General features: G+C 37.0%; 1 protein-coding gene across 5 annotated transcripts in view; it reads right to left on the minus strand.

Moving 5' to 3' along the window:
• Positions 1–537: 537 nt before the first annotated feature.
• The window catches only part of LOC140487984 (P2X purinoceptor 4-like), a 52872-nt gene continuing 31168 nt past the window's right edge, over positions 538–22241 (minus strand). The window contains exons 6-12 of one of the 5 annotated variants that reach the window (XM_072587486.1): positions 19703–19783; positions 19475–19616; positions 17961–18097; positions 12455–12548; positions 5809–5874; positions 1250–1345; positions 538–769 (exon numbers count right to left, since the gene is read on the minus strand). In XM_072587486.1, coding sequence (XP_072443587.1) covers positions 749–769; positions 1250–1345; positions 5809–5874; positions 12455–12548; positions 17961–18097; positions 19475–19616; positions 19703–19783 — 637 coding nt within the window. In that variant the 3' untranslated portion in view covers positions 538–748. Of the gene's footprint in view, positions 770–1249; positions 1346–1428; positions 1628–5808; positions 5875–12454; positions 12549–16812; positions 17105–17960; positions 18098–19474; positions 19617–19702; positions 19784–22241 lie in introns of those variants that run through there. The other 4 variants (XM_072587488.1, XM_072587489.1, XM_072587487.1 and 1 more) reach the window with 4 other exon arrangements.

A 22241-nucleotide genomic window follows, 5' to 3' on the forward strand; every position in this document is an offset into this window, starting at 1 on the left:
TCTGTAGGATTATAAATAAATAGCAATCTGAACAATAATGGAATTTTAATGTTGATTTAAACACAGGTAGAGTTTTGTGTAGACGAAGAATTTAATTAGGGAAAAAAGGTTTACTGTATTGGAAAGCAAAATCAGACCCATTAGCTTCAGAGTTTTGAAAAGGTTGTATAAGGAAAGAGTATCCAGCATACTCTCAACGTAAATAGTTAGTTTAAATGAGGTATGGAACCACAGATTTTAACATTTGCTGTTTGAATGCAATTGGCTGCATTAAAATAACAGTTGGAGCAAGGCCAGAGCAGCTTTGGAGAGAAGATACCTGAGAGCACTCCATGGACTGATCTCCAAGTTTTTCACTTTCCCATTCCTCTACTCATCTGCTCTCCTCCTCCTGACCTATTTAAATTTCTTTGGTGCTACCACAGTACCACTCCATCCCTAATATCCAACGTTACTTTGAGGGTGTCAGCAATTAAAACTCGTACTTTGACAGTTCATGTTATTCCACATTATATCAATAATCATAACAAAACTAAGTCACATTCAACAGGTTTAGTCTTTAATCATTTTTAGAACAATTCAGTCTCCTTTCAAGTTGTTGATCAAACTCTTTAGATAAAACTCAATAATATTTATTTACAGCTTTAAAGTGGACCTGATAGCCAAGTACCAAGGTAGAAAACCAGTCTTTTGACTTCAAGTTCACAGGATAGAAGTCAGTTTGTTTCCAGAATTCTGTATGGCTCCTTTAATCTTCTGATTCAATCCCCTTTTAACATGAAATAGAGGCATTATTAGATTTTAACATAATAATGTAATCTTACTACTGTAATTCAGGAATATTATACTTTCCCAATAATTCTCCATCATGTGTCTGACTCAGATTTTGCTTAAAATGTGACTTTTTTTCAGTACAAATTAAAGAATTTTTATTAAATAGTGTATCAAGTAATAATCGTTCTCTTTGTTTTCTGCAGTAATATTCAAATGTTTGTATTCCTTAGTGTTATAGTTTTATATTTTACAGCAAGAAAACAATTGATTGTGGTGTATTTTCTGTTTAATTAGACAAAGTAAAATCATTTCAGCAGGTTGCCAATGCTAATTATTTTGAATTGATAAATAATTTGAATTGATTATGACAAAAATAATATTTTATTGCTAATTAATGAGAGCTAAAAAGAGACTGCATGAGGATGGAAAAACATCGCATCAGCTAGCACAATGAGCAATATTATTGTTGCCTTACCAATTCATAGTCTTCAACATACTTGTACTTCTTTTCTTTATAATATTTGCTTTTCTTTAAGAAGTACAGGACAATAATATCACACAAGATTGTTGCCTAAAGGAAAGATTTTAGTTATATATAAAAAAAAGTATTTATCAATGCAGTTCATTAGTCTAAAATTTAAGTAATTAAGTCAATATTGGCTTATACGAGAAAGAAAGCACATTAAATACAAACATTGAACAAACAGGTTGTGCTATCATACAGAATAATGGAAGCATAGAGTGAGTTGAGGCACAAGTATGATGACTAACCAATGCCAAGTTGAGATTTAGTATATTAGTGATATGTACAGATGTACTCTTTTCCATAAAAGAAACCAAAGACCTGTGGATGCTGGAAATCAGAAACAAAAATAGAAATTACCAGAAAAATTCAGCAAACCGCAAAGTGTCTGTGGAGGGAAAGCAAAGTTACCATTTCGGGTCCAGTGACCCTTCTTCACAATTGATTGTTGTCATGTATAGGTTGGTATATATGCTGAAGATGGATGGGGGCAGAAGTAACCAATAGGTGGACATGAAGCCCAGAGAGATAACAGCAAGGACTCATTAATATCGTAACTGAGCGGTTATACCAAAATGTAATTGAGAGTTTGTGTGGTGATGAATCTGATGTACAAGGATGACTGAAATTTAGTTACATTGACTGGTGGTTTGGCAACTAAATGTGGGGGTGGAGGGCAATACAAATTAAAGATAAGACAATAACAGTAAGTAGTATGTAAATAGCAACAAGATGAATGCAGAATCTACGTGGATTGATTTAAAGGATATGAAGTGCAGAGGCCATATTTCAGTTTTATGAAGGAGAGAGAGTAACTGTGAGCACCTCAGGAAGGATATTTTGGCCCTGGATGGTGTGCAGCAATGATTTACAAAACAGACTTGAACACCAGATACCACTGTCAGGAGCAATTCTACAAACGAAGGTTATGTTCCCCGTAATTTAGGAGAATAAGAAGTGTTTTGTTTGAAGTTTAGAGATATTAAAGGGAGTGAATAGATAAATATAAAATATATCCACAGGTTGGAGAATCTAAGATTAATGGGTGCTGTCCTAAAAATTTTGAGCCAGACCTTACATAAGTAAAATTAGGAAACTCCTCTATATGCAAACAGCGTTAAAAGCTTGGAACTGTTTTCCACAAAGAGAAATGTTTCCTTAATGGATCGTTTTTGAACTGTCATTGGTAGATAACAGATTATGAGTAAATGTTATTGTTTTGGAGTTCGCCTGTTGATCAGTTGTGTTTACATTAAGTGGCAGAATGTGGTGAAGGGATTAAATGGCATGCTCTTGTTTTCATGTTCCTGGCAGGAGTGATCTCAGAGCATTGAGTATAGGAGTTGGGGGGGTTGTGTTACAGCTGTACAAGACGTCGGTTAAGCCACTTTTGAAATATTGCATGCAATTCTAGTCTCCTTCCTATTAGAAGGATGTTGTGAAACCTGAAAGGGTTCAGAAAAGATTTAAAAGGATTTTGCCAGGTTTGCAGGATTTGAGCAATCAGGAGAGGCTGAATAGGCTGGGGCGGTTTTCCCTGGAGCATTATAGAGGTTTATAAAATCATGAGGGGCACGGATAGGATAAGTAGACAAGGTCTTTTCCCTGGGGTCGGGGAGTCCAGAACCAGAGGGCATAAGTTGAGGGTGAGAGGGGAAAGATAAAAGGGACCCAAGAGGCAACTTTTTCATGCAGAGGGTGGTGGAGGCTGGTACAATTGCAACATTTAAAAGGCACCTGAATGGGTATTTGAATAGGAAAGGTTTAGAGGGATATGGGCCAAGTGCTGGCTAATGGGACTAGATTAGTTTGGGATGTCTGGTTGACATGGACGAGTTGGATCGAAGAGTCTGTTTCCATGCTGTACATCTCTATGACTCTAAGAGAATCAATAGTTGCTAATGGGGACTATTAGTGGCTATTAATGGGTTGGTTTTGGTGGCAGCCCGTGTGATGACAAGTCCTGTTGTCTGGCAGTTGAAGTAAGGACTTAGAAGAATGTGCTCAGGCCCTAAAATTATTGAACTTGACACTGGGTCCTGAAGGTCGCACGGTCCCCAAGTGGAAAAAAAAGATGTTGAGCTTTGCTGGAGCACCGCAGCAAGCCTGAGACAGATGTTCACCAGGAAACATAATGAAGTGTTAAAGTGGTAAGCAAGAGGAAGCACAGGCTAATATTTACAGACAGAATGTCGATGTTCTGCAAAGTTGACATCCAATCTGTGTTTTGTCTCCCCAACATAGAAACCACATTGTAAGCAGTAGAGTAGATTTGAGTGAAGTTCAGGTAAATTGCTGCTTCACCTGGAAAGTGTGTCTGGGGCTTTGGATAGTGAGGAGGGAGGAAGTAAACAAGCAAGTGTTACACCTTCAGCAATTGCATGGGAAGATGTTGTGGGGGTCTGAAGTGGTTTTGGGAGTGAAGGAGGAGTGGACCAAGATATCCCAGACGGAATGGTCTTTGTGGAAGGCTGACAAGGGAGGGGATTGTGTCTGAGGCTGGGTTATGATCCTTTGGATGTGGTTGCTAGTGGAGTGATGAGGGGATTGGGGAACCCTATCGCTTGTTGTGGGAGAGAAGGGATGAGGGCCAAAGTATGGGAGAGGGGTCAAACGTGACTGAGGGTCCTACCATCAGCTGTTTTGTGCCAGTTTTATTATGACAAGTTTGTCTTTGGTGAGGGAATCCTCAGTTGAGGAAGAAGGTCGATATTTCAGAGAGCCCCTTGTAGAACTTGGCATTATTGGAATAGGGGTCCAGGTAGATGGATACCTTTTCAGCTTCTAGTAACTTGTATTTTATTCATTGGTCTCCAAGTTAGGAGACTTTTTATTACTTGCTGAATAAATTTAATAACTAATCGATTCATTAAATAAGGTAATGTAGTGGTAATGTCAATTCACAGCATTAGTCCCAGGCTAATGCTGTGGGGACATGGTTTCAAATCCGACCATAGCAGCTAGAGTATTTTAAATTCAATGTGGAATTGAAAGTCTGTTTCACTTCCATGCTCCAAGGTTTCTATCATCAATTGTTCTAAAAACTCATTTAGGAGAAGGAAATCTGCCATCCTTATCCAATAGTGGTCTACATGTGACTCCAGATTAGCAGTAATGGTTTCTCTTGACTGCACTCAAATGGTCCAGCAATCCTCTCAGTTTAAAAAGGCAATTAAGAATAGACAGCAAACGCTGATCTTCCTGGTGATGTTCTCACCCAATGAAAGAGTGCACTTTGGTCATAAGAATTGAAAGAAGTTTTAAAGGTATTAAATATGCAAATATTGATGCTTAAAAGGGACTTTCTTGTTTGCAAAGTACAAAACTAGCATCCAGGTAAAGCAATTAGGAAGGCAAGTGGCATACTAGCCTTTATTGAAAGGGAACTAGCATTTAAGAGTAAGATAGTTTGCTAAAATTGGACAGAGCTTTGAGACCACACCTGAAAGTGTGTAGTTTTGGTGTCCATTTTTAAGAAAAATATAGTTGCATTGGAAGAAATACAGAAAAAGTTCACAAGATTTGTCACTGAAATAAAAGAGTAGTCTGATGAAAATCTGTAAATTCAACCTAAATTCTCTCGAGTATATTAGAATTCAAATGTACATAATTCTGAGAGGACTTAAATGGGTAGAGATTAAGAGGGTTATTTCCACTGGCTGACTGAGGGCACAATCTCAGGATAAGAGTCAATTGTTTAGGATTGAGAAGACAGGAAACTTCTTTAAACGAATGTGAATATTTTGGATTCTCCATGTTCAACGATTCTGGATGCTCCCTTGTTTACTTTATTAAAGCTTCAGCAGAATGATCAGAATTGAAGCCCACGATCCACTACCATCATACTGGTTGGTAAAACACACACAAGGGTCGTTTGGGTCTACAACAATCCCAATTCTTGGGATCTTCTGTTTCTCCTTTTGTTGACTGTTTACAATTATGGTCAGAATAATTATTAACTGAATAGGAGAAAATTCCTAAGTGTAATTTGTATTTGGGTACCATCTTTTGAGTGCCAGAGAATAGTCTTAAAGTATTCAGGACTCCACATTTATCTCTTCTGCAACAATGTACATGCTAGCATTTTGAGAATATAGACTTGACATTCAGCTTCATCTAATAGTTGACCATAGACATTAGCAAAGGGTGAAATATTTAATTATTTTCAAAACATGATCTGATTGCTACAAAGAGTTTAGATCCTACTGAGATGGATCAGAAGTGTTATTTTTGACCTCAATTGACAGAGTTTGCTTCCCTTGTTAATTGAATTTCTCTGCTTCCAAACACAACATGTCATATTTCTTGGAGACAGAAACAATCTGAAAAGAATAGTGCTACCACTTTGAAACATGGCTACTGTCAACTTACAAAGCAAGAACCCGACCTGTAGGTACTTGGAAAGTAAAGATCCTCTAACCTCTTTGCTCTAAAGGAAATATAAAATGTGGCTTATATTGTTCAGAATATTTATTGTATAGCCATCGTTTTTGTTACATAAAATAACTTACCATTCCTAATAATGCCAACCCAGATCCGATATTTATCATTGTTGGGATAATATCAAATTTTCCAGCCTGTGCAAAACATAATATTGTTAAAGCAGTGTACATTTATGTTAGAAAAACTGACATGCTTACATTGTAAACCTTCTGTCCTCAATTTGTAACATGTGCAAGAAACTTGTAAATGTAAAAGGAACTCCAAAATCACTGTTCTGCAACTGTGAGTGAAGCTTTGTCATTTTTTGATATCCAGAGATACTTTCCTCTTTTGCTGTATTCCTTTTTTGGTAGTTCATGTTATGTATTGACAATTGGTCTTTTTGTAGGATTGATGTAAAAAGTTGAAAATTTCAGAAGTTACCATAGTAACCCTATATGATATTAGTAGTAATGTGTCTAACTGGTTTGAGTCCATTTGTTTGCACCTTCTAGTGGAAATGTGAGGCCTTTAATTAAAGAAAGAGTTTAGGTGGCTCTTACATTCTTAGTAAAACTGCAAGTTTACCTTCTTCATTTGAAGAATAATGAGTTACTTTATTCTCTAGCCCTCAAGTATCTTGTTTAGCTCCCCTGCATTCAAATCAGTGTCTGTTCTTAGCCTCATAGCTGCAGTCAGAAGGACAATTTAATCAAGATGTGCAGCTTAGGTGAATTGGCCATGCTAAATTGCCCGTAGTGTTAGGTGAAGGGGTAAATGTAGGGGAATGGGTCTGGGTGGGTTGCTCTTTGGAGGGTTGATGTGGACTTGTTGGGCCGAAAGGCCTGTTTTCACACTCTAAGTAATCTAAGCCTAATCTAATCTAAGACTATGTACTCGGAGCTCAGTCTGAACTACGTTCTTTCCATACAGCCCTCCAAACCAATTTTACCATCCAGTATGTAGTCGGTGGATCTTGGGTTCCAATTCTAATTATCCGTTCCAGCCTTAATAAAGTGGAGCATAGAGAATCCCCTTAGATATGGAGAATCCAAAAGATTCACAACCCTTGAAGAAATTTCTTCTCAGCTCAATGGTAAATAATTGAGGGCACTGTCTCAGGATATGAGTCAATCAGCCAGTGGAAACAACCCTCTTAGTTTGTACCCTTTCAAGTCCCCTTGCAATCATGTACATTTCAATGAAATTAACCTTATGCACCCAACAAATCCCATGGATTTACCCTGAAACTTCAACAATCTGTCTGAAAGTGTGGCAGCTTGTGACAAATAACTTTGGCCTGTAGACATCACTTCCACTCTCAGAACCTTCCTTTCTTCCTGAAGAATGAGAAAGGAAGAATGAGATCCATGTGAGTTCTTCCTTCTTCCCTAGCAACGTTCCTTCCTTTCACTAGCCATTTTCCATCCTCCTTTGATTTTGGAGTGGTAAGGTGATGATAGAGAAAGAGTTTGAATTTGTGGACTGGGTCAACGATCAGCGACCTCAGATACCTGCCTTGCCTTTGCAGTCTTCTAGCTCGGAGTTCTTACTAATTTAGGAGCTGAAATTTTAATTCTTCCATGAGAATTATTTCTCTAAATGCTTCATATGTAGTCTCTACCTTTAATGCCCATTTCCAACAGTGCTACCTCAAACTATAGAAGCTTCCTCAAAGAAAAGCATAAATCTCATGATGATATCATTTGTTTGGCTATCTTTACAAAAGAAATGAAAAATATTTTTATGTCACTTTTATCAATGTTTGGGATGGTTTGTGTGTATTTAAGCAGCTTCCCACTCAATCTTAGATTGGACTTAGATCTTTCTTCATCAGAACTGTCCCTAGAGTCCGTTTTCTTTTGCTCTCTGGTACGGTTTCCTTAGACTTCAGGCTTATTTTCAAAGTAAGTTTTATTTTTATTCTAAATCAATATTTTGCATTTATTAAAAATAAACAAAACTGGTTAATTTTTTAAACAGTTAAACATTTATATTTTCATGAGCTGTGAATTAGTCAAAAATGCAAACATCTAACACACGCATAAAGAAGAGTAAAACAGATTTGTCTTTGTAAAGTCAAAAACAACATTTTTGGCCAATAAAAAGGCAAAAAGGATAGGGTTTGAGATATACAGATAACTGTCAGGTTGGATGTTCTGGTGCACAAAGACACATACTGCTGCAGACATACAATTGTCACTGGAGATGGTTTTCAAACTCATTCAGGAAATATTGAAAAACTTTGGCTTCTCATGTGAGAGCAGGATTCCAGGTACCTCATTGAACCACAATCAAAAGGTTCTTTTCCAGAAACAGGAGAGCGGAGCAGAGATGCTTCTCAGCTACTCCAAACAATATCAAAAGCAGAAACTGAAACCTGGTAGTCATAATTCCTGGAAGGTAATTTCTAGTAAGCAAGGAGTTATCATAAGATATGTGAGTAATTAAGAAATGCCTTATTTTTTAAAAATCCCAGAATCTACTATTCTCTAAATTCAAATGCATTTCTTGTCTTGTGCCTCAGCTGAGCCTATGCCTTCAGACTATCAGTCTCAAGCTGAACTATACTGGACAGCTAATTTCACTTGTTATATTGCCTACCTTACTCGTGTCTATATCTATTACATCCAGCGTTGTATCTTCTAAAGCTCTCCTGATCAGCCTCCCATCTTCTCTCCCAAAATATGAGCTCAACTAAACCTTATATCAAGTATCCCACTCATCCATCTTTGTTTCATTAAATTGACGTCTAGCTGCCCCAATTTCTCCAATATTGGGTTTTGATCTTGATCCTGTGAATTTTTCTAACTGGAAAAGCACAGCAGGTCAGGCAGCATTCAAGGAGCAGGAAAATCAATGTTTCGAGCTAAAGCCCTTCATCAGAATCGATTTTCCTGCTCCTCAGATGCTACCTGAGCTGCTATGCTTTTCCAGCACCACTCTGATCTAAACTCTGGCAGTCCACACTTTTGCCTATTTTTCTAACTGGCCCAGCCTCTCAATTCTCCCCTTCCCCCACTCCTATATTTTCCATCCTCTGTACAGCATCCCATCAATCATTACTAGTTGTTGATTTTGCTCAGATCAATTTATCTCTTCAGTATATCCTCTTACTTTAAGTTCCTGTTTAAAAGCATCATTTACAACTGAAGATTACTACTGGAGTATCTCCTACTATTCATTTTTGTCTGTTTTACCAGTGAAGCACATTGGTAACCTTAATATAGAAAAAAAATCCCCCAAAAAAATGTACATTGTTATAGGCTATTAATCATAGCACAATTTGAGGGAAAAAAAAGTATGTTAAAACCATCAGATTCAAACACAACAAATACAATAATTCAGCTTTAGTTATTTCCTAGTTTGCAAATACACTATGTCATGAAGTTGTGTAGAGCACTTAAGAATTAGAAATTAGGAAGTTAGATTGTGTTGGTATTAATGACGGTGGAGAAAAATGCGTGGACCCTTTAAGAGACAAAGCTTGGAGGTGTAAAGGTGTGTATACAAGCAGGTGTAGATGCACAGACAGTTCTAAAATTGAAACATATCAATTAGCTGTGTCACTGGATACCTTAGGTTTGTTTTGATGTTTTGGCCACTAGTTTGAATTTAGCCAATTAATTAAACTAGGCCCTGGATACTGAAAGCCAACTGAATTTAAATCTGATGGTATTGACAACTTTAAACCATATCATATTATTATGAATTTGATGTGCTATGGAGATATGTATAAAGGGTTTTTAAAAAATGTTGGAGTGAGCCAACTGCCATCTGAAGAGACAGCAAACATGCCAATTAGAAATAAATACCAGACTCTCACAAGAAATCTCCATGCTCTCTAAAAAAGCACCATCTATCTATAAAATATACCACGGCACTTATAGCTACTATCCCAGACAGCAGAATTCAGAGAGAACCATACTGTCATAAGAATTCAATGGAAAGAGGCGTTTCAGAAAGCAGATCATCGGAGAAGACCCATTCTGTGTGAAGTTTGAGAGACCCGGTTTTAATTTATTGTTTTCTTATTACTTGAATAAGTGGGACCTATGTTATTGAAACAGCATACCAAAAGAATTTAGTTCAGTTGGGGGCTAGGTAGTAGTTAGGCAGGAATTGTCTGGGCTGTTAGTAATTCTGTTAATTTGTTTACTATTAGAGTTAAATAAATCAATTGTGACTTGTTACTCAAAGTGAATATCAGGAATTTCTTTCATTTAGCCATTCATTTATAACGGATTCGGGGTGACAGGGTAGGTTATACCACTTGTCCCACCTCTTAACAAATTATGAGGTGAGGTGCCACTCCCTGGGTGTTTTGATTTTGGTTACCAGACAGAGTCAACCTCCCTTTCATAACAAATATTTGACTATTAATAAAACATTGAAATTTTCATGTTGCATACATCAAGACAAACGCAACAATGTCAAATTTCAAACAATCACTTAGAACAAGGTGCAAACTGGTTCACAAATCAACTCCAGCTACGGTATTGCCATGTTACTGTTAGATATGATTCCACCACTGCACAGTATTTGTGAATGATCTTGAGAGTGTGCTAATAGCTACACAAACAAATAATTTAAGATAATCAATCAAGCATTTGATGTGACTCACTTTATGCTTGTTAGAAGCACATATTCATTACTAGTTTTCAGCAAACAAAAGGAAAATATTCAAGTTTTGCAATCTTTTAAAATTATCCAGGAACTTGGGAAGGCATTAGTTGCCTGTTGATTTCTTTTTACCAACAGTTTTTGCTCCAGTAATAACTTCTAACTTATGTATCCTGCAGTAAAGTGCACCTTATAATGAAAATAGCTGTTCAGTCTCTCTTCCAAGCATTTCACTTTAGATCATATTTTTCCAAGTTCATGCAAGCATTATTGTCCATACATCCCCACCAGCTTTCATCACTCATTGAAACTCCTGAATCATTTTAGCCATTACTCCTTTAATCAAAAATCAAACTCTGTTGCTTGTTGTAGGTTCATATTCTTGATTTCCTGATAGTTTTACAACTGACGAACTTACAGTTGTAGTTGCACAGATGAATCAGAATGGTGCAGCAGGAATGAATGGGGAGCATTTATTAGTTGTTAAGCTACCAAAAGTCCTTTTACTGATAGCTTCTTGAAGAGGGCGAGCAATAGTATAGGGTAAGTAAAATCTTATGACTCATCAGTCCTGACTTCATTATTAACTGAACCTCTATAAGAACTAAAAGAAGCCATTACAAAACAATATTCATATACCATTTGCAAATGATTGGCTACACTTTTACCTGCACTTTTCAGTTATACAACTGGACCACAACAATAACTAATACAAGTAATAATGGTAGTGGGGAGTGTTAAATTTATACTGACTGCTCTCACTGCTATTTGGGGGGGGGGGGGGTAGTAGGAACTACTTCCACATGTACATCCAAATGCACAGATGCTCAAGAAAAAACAATGAAATTTACCATTCTCCTTATATTATGAATGGAGACAACTGCTGGGGGGAAAGAAAACTATCATTTTTAAAGTTAGAAAGACCATTATTTTGCAACTGGGATAAATAAAAACCAATACAAGAGTGTTCTAAAATGCTTTAGGTTCAGTGTAAAAATCATAGCAAACCACAAAGCTTACAAGTGCAACGTAGGAGTGTTACAGCAAACTTTATTAACTAGTACCTATGCATCCGGGAGTATGCTGATTGATCAAGTGGTCCACATAATCAATATAAAAACACACTTGAATCATAGAAAAATAATGCGGGGTATACACATCATGGTTAGACTATTTATAGAATAATGCAACTACACCTTAAATAAAGCATACTGGTAGAGAACTTTCTCACTTGCACCCTCAAGTGACTACTCAGACATTGAGATTATGACAATAAAGTAAATTTCCAGTATTTGAGGTATATAATTTTTGCCTGTTTATTGAGTGCCAGTTCATAAGGTGCCAGTTTACTTATTACTTCTGTGTTATAAATTTCACAAAAAGCATGACTGGAGATAATACTCATGATTTGGAGATACCGGTGTTGGACTGGGGTGTACATGGGGTGTACAAAGTTAAAAATCACACAACACCAGGTTATAGTCCAACAGTCTTCCAATTAAACCTGTTGGACTATAACCTGGTGTTGTGATTTTTTAACTTTGTATTTAATACTGGCATCAGATACTACAACTGTCTGCTGCCAGAGTTGTAATGTGAAGTTTGAAAAAGGTTATCTTAAAAATTATAAATAAATAGCATTGAGGATACAGATTATGAGCACATAAGATATTAGAAGATCAGTCAGCTGCTGTGCACATTCCAGTTAGATTATTGTGCGATTGTCAAAGTTACTTGTTTCACATAAGTAGAAATATATTTTAAATAGATGTATTCCTGATGAAGGGCTTTTGCCCGAAACGTCGATTTTCCTGCTCCTCGGATGCTGCCTGATCTGCTGTGCTTTTCCAGCACCACTATAATCTAGACTGGTTTCCAGCATTTGCAGTCCTTGTTTTTACCCAAGTAGAAATATAGGCAAGGAAGCTAGACCACTTGTCTAGGATCTACAAATATAGTTACATTTTTGTTTCAGGCCACTTTGAAAATCTACTCCTATGAATCAATTGTTCTATATTTCAAGATCAAGAACTCTGATTAGTTAACTGAATATTTTTATTCTAAAGTTGTTATGCAAAGCAATTAAAAGAAAATAATAAAACTTACACTCACCTGTCCAAAAACTTCAACCTCAAATCGTATTCCATACGTCTTGAACAATGTTCTTACTTCTATTCCATTCAAATTTACAAAGTATTTAGCAAATCTGGTTTTAAACAAAAATAACATACAGTTCACAAATTATAAACAGTGTCTTTTCTTCAATTATTCTTATGATACTTTAACCAAAGATAAACCTTTACCCTTCACTATAATTGCAGCACAAAAGTAAATGTGCTGGAGAAATGCATTGAATGCAAAGCAGCATTGAGAGGTCTGCAATCTTAACTGTGTGATAATAGAGAGCTGCAAGTTGAAAGGAGTGCATTAAATTGTGAGATGGTCTGTTTCTCAAGTTAATTTGCAATATTGTCCAGTTTGGATCAGATGGCTTCACCAAATTTTGAATGCACTCACATTGTTTTATGTCCCAATTACATCAGCAAAATAAAGACCAGGTTAAAAGAGTGGGAGACAGGGATACAAATGTTACACATGAAATTATGCAATATTCAAATACCCTCATTTTTATACCCAACTCAGTACCTGTATCCAAATGTAGCCCAACTCATTAGTTTTAGCACAGAGACATTATGAAGAACCATCCATTCAATATACTTATTCAAAAAGGAATTTTAAGCAAAGCAGAAAAATTGTTTTTAATGTGCACATACACTTTTTAAAAGTGTTTTAAAATATAATTATCCTTATGGAAAGCTGGGTTTTAAATGGTTTCATTACATTGCACAATTTTTAAAAAGTCTTCCATCATTGCATGTTTCTAAATTTGCTGTTCTTCATATGCACAAGTCAGTGGCAGCAAAAGCATATTGCTAGTGTTACTATAATTCAGTTACCTGGATTACTACTAATGTCCCAAAGGTACAAGTTAAATTCCCACCACAACAACAGCTCAATTAAACCATAAAACTACTAAGTTGCCATAAAATTCCATCTCATTCACTGTTGTGAAGACAGAAATCTCCCACTCCTACCTATTCTGGCCTAATTTTGACTCCTAATGTGGTTGATTTTTAATTGTATTCTGAAGCAGTTTAGCAATCCACTTAAATCTATTTACTAGCAAGTCTAAACACAGGATAAATCACATGGCCCAGTACTGCAAAGGTCACCTCATTTCACGAAGCAAAATTGGGGAGTTGACTGTTGCATTTCAAGAAGCTGATGTCTTCTACAAAAGCAGGAGCTTTAGTAGGGAGGTGATTACTCTGCAGGCAGCAAGGTTAGACTTTCCTGTCCACAATGACTGATGATGTCATTGTAATGTTATGTGATCGGACTCTCAAAAGTGATAGTCCACTATACGGACCAAATACACAACATCCCTTGCTCTTTACATCAGAGTTTCCTGCAATGAAAGCATTCACAATATTTATAATCATATATACAATAGTCAGCAGGTAAGATATTCCAGAGGATGTCAATTCCTGAGTGGCTGTTGGTGCACCCCTCAGATGTTTGTTTATTTTTCTCATTGGTTTTAACATTTGGTGTTTTAGCTGTACTAGGAACATTATCGGTTGTAATCCTTTCCTGAGACAAGTGAACATGTGAATCTCTGAACAATGTCATTGTGTTCTCCACCAAGGTCTCCCGCAGATGCTTCAGTTAATGTTCTGTCCTCGGGTATATTCAAATCTCTTGGTATGGTTATTTGTGGATCTTCAAGTAATGTTGTCTCTGACACATTCATTATGGTTGCCAAGAGTTTATCTGCATGCCTTCTCCATACTACATTGTCTCATCTTTATGGTGTAGAAGACCAATCCAGTCTGTGCTACATTGATGACTGGTAGCCACTTCTCATCAGTGGTGTAATTCCTTGCCAACATTTCTAGACCTGTTTGGAAAATGCAGCGTTTGCCCTTATTCTCCCATTGGAAAACCTGATTCTGTAGTTTCCTGTCAACAACGTCCTTTGTCATGGATGGTTTCAGCAAATCAAATTACTTTATCATGAACAATGTTGGAGAACTTTGAGTTGTTGAGTAGGCGGTCTTCCAGAAGGCAAACAAAAATTGGCTGAATCTTTTGTGTAGTGATCTTTGTTCTCAAGTTACCTTTATAAAATATTTAACTGTCTGAACGAACTTCTCTGCTAAGTAATTTGGGATTTTAGACAATTCGTAACCTCGTAAGTGATAATGGTCCACAGTTTATATCACAAGTTATTCCAGATATTCAAACCTTGCAAAGATCTCCTGTAATCTTTCAATGGTTTTTCGCTGAAGATGTTGTCTTTATGATGTCAAGTTCAGGCCATGTTGTATGTGTGTATACCCCTATGAAAAACAACCGTCCTTCAAACTATCTAGCATATGGATTCTTTGCCACGGCCATTCCAATAACACTGTACAGGTTGTGCAAGAGTTTCTATTATAGTTGTGCCTTTTCAATTCTGGAGTCAAGCCCTGGCGACCAAAAATAAATTTTGGCATCCTCCTTTATTCTGACAATGTTACAGTGACCTTTGTACAGTTGATTTAACACGCATTTCCTTAGCTGTGGTGCAATGATAACCCTCATTTCCTATAAGAGACCTCCTGCTTGTACAGATAGTTCTAGCTTCGATGTGACATGGGGCTTCAGTTCTGGGGTTGTTCCTGTGATCTTACCACAAAGTACCATGTTCATTACTTTGGATACAGTGGATCAGTTCTAGAATACTTCTTAACTTGTTCTGTCATTACCAGAGTATTTGCACTTGTTTAAAGTAGAAAAGGATCTACATAAGGACTGTTTTTAGTCAACGTATATGACTATCAGCATCCCCATGTAAGTTGGATTGTCGATACTTAATTGTTTATGTGTAAGCTGACAGCAACAATGTCCAAATCTGCTTAAATATCAAGGCTACAAAAGCAGGTCAGAGACTGGAAACTCTGCAAGAACTAATTTAAGTCTCTCCAAAATCTTCCTAACATCTACAAGGCACAAGTCAAGAGGATGATGAAATATTCCCCACTTGCCTGGATGAAACCAATTTCACATCACTGAAGACCACAGGAGACATCCAGGAGCAGCTCACGTTATTGGCAACCTATCCACCAGCTTAAATATTCATTCCCTCCAATGTTAGTAGCACATATGCCATAATAACATGTACTGCAGGAGCTCACTAATGTCCCTTTGACAGCACCTTCCAAATTGAAGACCTCCATCAGCTCGGAGAACAAAGGCAACAGACAACATATGCAAGTTCTCCGCAAAGTTACACATCATCCTGACTTAAACTATCACTGGATAAAAATCCTGGATCTTCTCCCTTTACCACATGAACTACAGTTCAAGAAGGCAACTCACCACCACACTCTCTCATGCGCAACAAATTCTGATATCGGAAATGCCCATGGTTAGGGAATTGAGTACAAGAATCAGGATGTCATGTTGCAGTTTTATAAGACTTTAGTGAGGTCACACTTAGAGTATTGCATTCAATTCTGGTTGCCACATTACAGAAAAGATGTGGAAGCTTTGGAAAAGGTGCAGAAGACATTTACCAGGATGCTGCCTGGATTTCAGGGTATAAACTATAAGGAGAGGCTAGAAAAACTTGGGTTGTTTTCTCTGGAGTAGCAGAGGCTGAGGAGAGGCTTGACAGAAGTCTATAAAATTGTGAGATACATAGATAGGTCAGAATTGTTTTTCCCAGAGTTGAAACGTTTAATACTAGGGGCATACACTTAAGATGAGAGAGAAAGTTCAAAGGAGATGTAAGTTTTTACACAGTGAGTGGGAGGTCGGTAAAACACATTGCCAGGGGTGGTGGTGGTTCCAGATATAATAAGGGCATTTAATGGACTTGTAGATAAGCACATGAATATGCAAGGAATGGAAGGGTATGGACCAAAGGAAAGCAGAACGGATTAGTTTAATTTGCCATCATGTTCTGCACAATATTGTGGGCTGAAGCCCCCATTCCTGTGCTATACAATTCAATGTTCCCAAATCTCAGCACTTCTCCACCTCATTTTATTTCTCACCTTCTAATGAATTATTATTCCCACAAAAATGAATCACCTCACATTTTGCTCGTGAATTTGTAATTTGGTATAATCTGTGTGTTTTGCCAGTGTTTCTCTAATGTTTGAATAAATGATTCATCATTTCTATGAATTATAAGTGGTCCCAGTACCTATCCGCGTGACACACCACTTCCCACTCTCTCGGAGTCCAGAAAAAAAACTTTCCTTAACTTCTAGCCTTTTGTTTCTTTTATGTAACATATTTCAATGCATTCTCCTGCATTGATGCTTAATCTACATGCTGGCAGCTTACCAGGAGTTTCTCAAGTTGTATTTTACAGAATCTCCATGTTTATTATATCCACTACATTGAAAAAAAATTACAAATATTCAATAAGGACAAGGGATTTAATAAAGATGGTTAAACATGCTTTCAAAATTCATGCGGATTATTTGCCTCTCTCTCGATATTTTGTTACCTGATCTTTTAATAAATCTTGTGGCAGCTTTCCTAAAACTGATGATAATCTAACTAGTCTATAATTCTCTGCGTTTTCTTTGATCTTTTTCTTTGGAGACAACGATAGTATTCACCGTTTGTTAATCTTCTGCCATTCTTCCTTTTTCTGTTTTTTTGGTCTGGATACTCCTCATACTGGATAGCCAGGGTATATCCCTGCATTTAAATATAATTTCAAAGAATTAAGTACTCCGCCAAACAAAATCTCTAATTAATGGATTTAGGTTTATCTACACTAATGATAGAAATTACTTTGGTTAATCAGAAAACGATAATTTTGGAATTTGTCTTTTCCAAATGCATTGCTGGAAGGAATATTCAGCCACAAGGAAAACTTGCACACAGGTTCTAGGTAATACTTTTTTGAAAGAATATCAGTCAAGTTAAACAGCCCTTGATGGGAAACTGTAACAAAAACAAGAATTAACAGTCAACAACAACTTACAAAACTAGGACAGAAACTTTTTAAAATCCAATCAAATATTGTTACTTGATGATGCACCCTATTCACAGAAGTGCCTGTTAGTCTTTAAAGACAAAGTTGCAGGTTCTATTCTTGAGTTAATTGAACTCAGCAGAGGTATACTCTTTACTTTCGCCATTCTTTTGAAATGATAATCATTGGATCACTCAACTATTCACAATCAAAATGATCTTCATTTCTTCAAACACCCACAAATGTACATCCTGCCTACAACAATGAAACAGGAATGTAATATAAAAACAAACAAAGCTGAAAATGCTCAGCAGGTCTGGCATCACCTGTAAACACAGAAACCTCTCCAGTAAATTACTTTTCATCAGAATAAGAGAACAAACCATGTTGGTTTCTTCTCCTCTCCCTCCACTACTCAAGCTCCAAAGGATTAAGACTTAGACATTGTGGTCCTAGATTTCAGACTTTAACACCATAGTGGGAAGGTACTGAACCCTTAGAGAAGCTGAAATATTGAAATGTATTTTGCAGTTGTTTGACCTTTATTTGATAAATACTTTTTAAGTGAGTATATACCTAAAATTATACCCAGGCGATACTGTTGCAGCAAAGTCTTTGTTGTCAAGGCGCCGAAAGACATATTTTGGAATGCACTTAGATGACGATTGGTCCAGATTACAGTTCCACTCTATTAAAATCCCCATCACTCCACCCTGTAAAACAGATAGATTGTGTATGAAATAAAAGTTCATTCAATTCTCTGTCTTTACTGACATCTAGATATTTTGTCTTGCTATCATTTCATTGTAATGAGAACTCCATTTTGAAAGACTTGGTGTCTAGAAATCAAAAATATTCTCTCGCTCAAATGTTAGGTCTAGTAATTTCTGCTAAAAGTATGTATATATCATAAAATGATAGGATTGGGGTCGGCTATGATGGGACCTCAGAGGGGACTCCTGTGCCAACAGTCATTTGATCATGTGAAAATGATACAACTACTATCCAGGACAGTAAGATAACATTGGCCACTGTTTAACTTGTCAACTTCTCACTCCCCAGCTAATCAAGAACTATTTCACATCAGTTCTCCCATCTTTCTCATTCTGTAGCATGTACAATGAAAACTAAATGGTTGAAGAGGGAAAAGTGATAACATTCAGAAGCAAGAAATGAAAAAAAAATCTGAAAAAAGTGAGTTAGAAAGCAAAACAGAACAAAACAATGAAAAATTAAGAATGACAAGAAGGAGAATTTGGTTGAGCAGACCAAAGACAGCCAGTGTAATGTGCTGCATTTTACCACCTGATGAAGGAGCAGTGTTCCAAAAGCTGGTGCTTCCAAATAATCCTCTTGAACTATAATCTGGCATTGTGTGAATTTTAACTTTGTACACCCCAGTCCAACACTGGCACCTTCAAAGTATTCTACCATAATTTTGTCAGTTGTCATCTTGTCATCATTGTTGTCACTTCTGTAGGTGAAAGACACCAAGTCTTTCAAAATGGAGTTCTCATTTGGCAATATGCTGCAGGGCAACAAATAAATCAGTGCTTTCAGGTGACAAAAAAAAGACAGTAAGGAAAAGATTAAATGTATGACAATTCATCACAGCACATTTATTGTAAATTAGAGTCACAGAGATAGGAGAAGAAAGGAGGAAAATCAAGACTATTATAGGCAAATAAGAACTGAGATTAATTTATGAAATGGCGATTCTAACAATAGGTTAGAAAATTGTCCTATTCAGTGTCATTCTTTAAAATTATAATTTAGACTTCCTTTTCACACCTTTTTAAATCAGTAGTTATTTGTTTTGTTAGATCATAACCATGTTTGAATAGAGGTCTCTTGATTATCAAGAATTATATTTTTTTTAAATATGAAATATTAAGTTTTTATGCACAGGATGTTAATTATTCAGAAGTTTAGCTGTCATAATTATAAAATAAATTTCTTGAAAAACTACTATTTTTGTGTAGTGCTCATTAGGGAGACTCTATCATTTAAACAGTAGAAGTCTGTTAAGGTCTACTAGATGAAGATGTTGAGGTCTTAAACAGATTCTATCTGAACAATGCAAAACAAACCTGAACAGCTAATTTTTGAAAATCCTCTCTTGCTTCTTGAACCATATCCCCAAGACGAAATATTGGACAGAAAGGGTCAGTATTTCGATTGAATATACAAGATTTTAAGTAGCTTGCAGTTGCGTTTGTCAAAATATTTCTCCTACAGTAACAGAAAATAAATCTGTCAGTTAATTACTATATTGCGTACATGTACAAATTAGCAATTCAAAGCACTGCTATACTTACTTTGAAAAATTGAACTTAGGAAAGGTAATGCTGTTCTTTATTAACACTGTGAAGTTCTCAGCTGCTCCAAGAATTGCAGGACTATGAACCAAAAACATTTGCAACATGAATATGAATACCACCATACTTGTATTTAATTTTCCTTTCAATGCTTTTTGATTTCCTTCTGTTTCACCTATGTATTCCATGAAAATGGAATTCTTGCTATTTATAATTAAATAAGTATAAGTATGCCACATATCTACACCCATTCCTTCATACTGAAGCTGATGTCAAGTTTCAAGGTAATCTATCTCTGAAAATAGAAAACTAGTGATTGACTTAATTAAGAGATCCAATCTTTTAGAATTGACAATGTTTTGCTCACTGGTTGGAGAACTGCCTGACAGAACCAAGAATCCTACAGGCACTTAGATGGCCACTGATTGCAGACCTATCACTCCCTTATTTATTTTCTGATCAACCTTTTCAGGGATTATTATGAAACATCTCTGGAGCAACTGTGACATGGAGGCTTTCTGGCTCAGAAGAAGGGATACTACCACTATGCTACAACAGCCCACTTTCACAGTTTAGATAATTTCTCATGAACCTGTTCAGAGATGTTACGATACAACTCTATAGAAGGTAGGGCTTGAACCCAGTCCTACTGATTCACAGGTAGGGACATTACCACGACACCATTACAGCACTCCACTATCAAAGTTTAGATATTTTCTAAGTAATATTCCCTGGGAATGTGCATGCTCACAGGATTAACAGGGGCATGCAAATAGCAGAGGATGACTTTGATCCAGTGACTTCTGGGTTATGGGTCCAAAATGCCACTGCTGCACCATTCTGACACCACTACTTTCAAAATTTATTGTAGAGTCATAGCATTGTACGGCATGGAAATAGACCCTTTGGTCCAACTCATCCATGCTGACCAGATAACCTAAATTAATCTAGTCCCATTTGCCAACATTTGACCCATAAACGTCTACACTTTTCCTATTCGTATACCCATCCAAATGCCTTTTAAATGTTGTAATTGTAGCAGCCTCCATTAGTTCCTCTGACAGTTCATTCCATACATACACCACTCTCTGCATGAAAAAGTTGCCCTTATGTCTCTTTTATATCTTTCACCTCTCATCTTAACCCCATGCATTCTGGTTTTGGAAACCCCTACCCTGGGAAAAAGACCTTTGTATTTACCCTATCCATGTCCCTCATGATTTTATAAACCACTATAAGGTCACCCCTCAGCCCTTGACATTCCAAGGAAAATAGCCCCCCTCAAATCCTCCAACCTCGACAATATCCTTGTAATTTTTTTCTGAATCCTTTTAAGTTTAACAACGTCTTTCCTACAGCAGGAGGCCCAGAATTGAACACGTTATTCCAAAAGTCATTTGACCAATGTTCTGTACAGCCGCAACATGACATCCCAACTCCTATACTCAATGCATTGACCAATAAAGACAAGTGTACCAAACACCTTCTTCACTACCCTACCTGTCTGTGACTCCAACTTCAAGGAACTATGAACCTGAACTCCAATGCCTCTTGGTTTGGCAACACTTCCCAGCACCCTACCATTAATTGTGTCGTCCTGCCCTGATTTGCCTTCCCAAAATGAAAAACCTCACATTTATCTAAATTAAACTCCATCTGTCACTGTTTGGCTCATCAGCCCATCTGATCAAGATCCCATTGGACTCAGAGATAACCTTTTTCACTGTCCCCACACCACCAATTTTGGAGTTGATTGGAATTCTCCCTGAGGAATTCCTGAAGTTGAAATGACTGATCTTCAACCACCCCAATCATATTCCTTTGTTCTAGGTATGATTCCTAAATAAAATGAAACTGAGGGTCAGTGAGCAGATTGTTCCTGAGCAAGAGCTGCTTGATGACATTCTTGATGACACCACCTATCACTTTACTAATGATCAAGATTAGATTGATGGGGCGGTAATTGGCCAGGTTGGATTTGTCCTACTTCTTGTGTAGGATATACCTGGGCAATTGCCAGATAGATACCAATTTTGTAGCTGAACTAGACCCACTTGACTAGGATTGCAGCAGTTTGGAGCACAAATCTCTAGTTCCATTGTCAGAGCCTCCACTACCTCCAATCATTCCTTGACATCAGGGAGTGAATCAGATTGGCTGAAGATGGTAATGAGGTTATCTGGGACATTGAAAGATCTGATTCAATGAGTATGCCTATATCAGGCTGTTACTTGACAGCTCTCCCAATTTTGACACTAGCCCCCACATGTTAGTAAGGAGGACCTGGCAGTGTCAACAGGGTTGTGTTTGTCATTTCAAGTATTTGTCAATGTGATGGGTCATGTTTCACTCCTTTTTGCAGACTTTCCAGTGGTTGGTACAACTGTATGGCTGGGATTGAACATTGTGATCAGGATTTGGTCAATTAATTGGCTGAGTGCCAGAGGAGTTTCTGCAAATGAGCACTTTTTGTGGTAAAAGTTAACAGAACAAAGGACTTTTCAGGAGTCAGCCTTCGAGACCACATTTGAGAAGCATG

This window comes from Chiloscyllium punctatum, chromosome 17 (assembly GCF_047496795.1).
Source record: "Chiloscyllium punctatum isolate Juve2018m chromosome 17, sChiPun1.3, whole genome shotgun sequence".
NCBI lineage: Eukaryota > Metazoa > Chordata > Chondrichthyes > Orectolobiformes > Hemiscylliidae > Chiloscyllium > Chiloscyllium punctatum.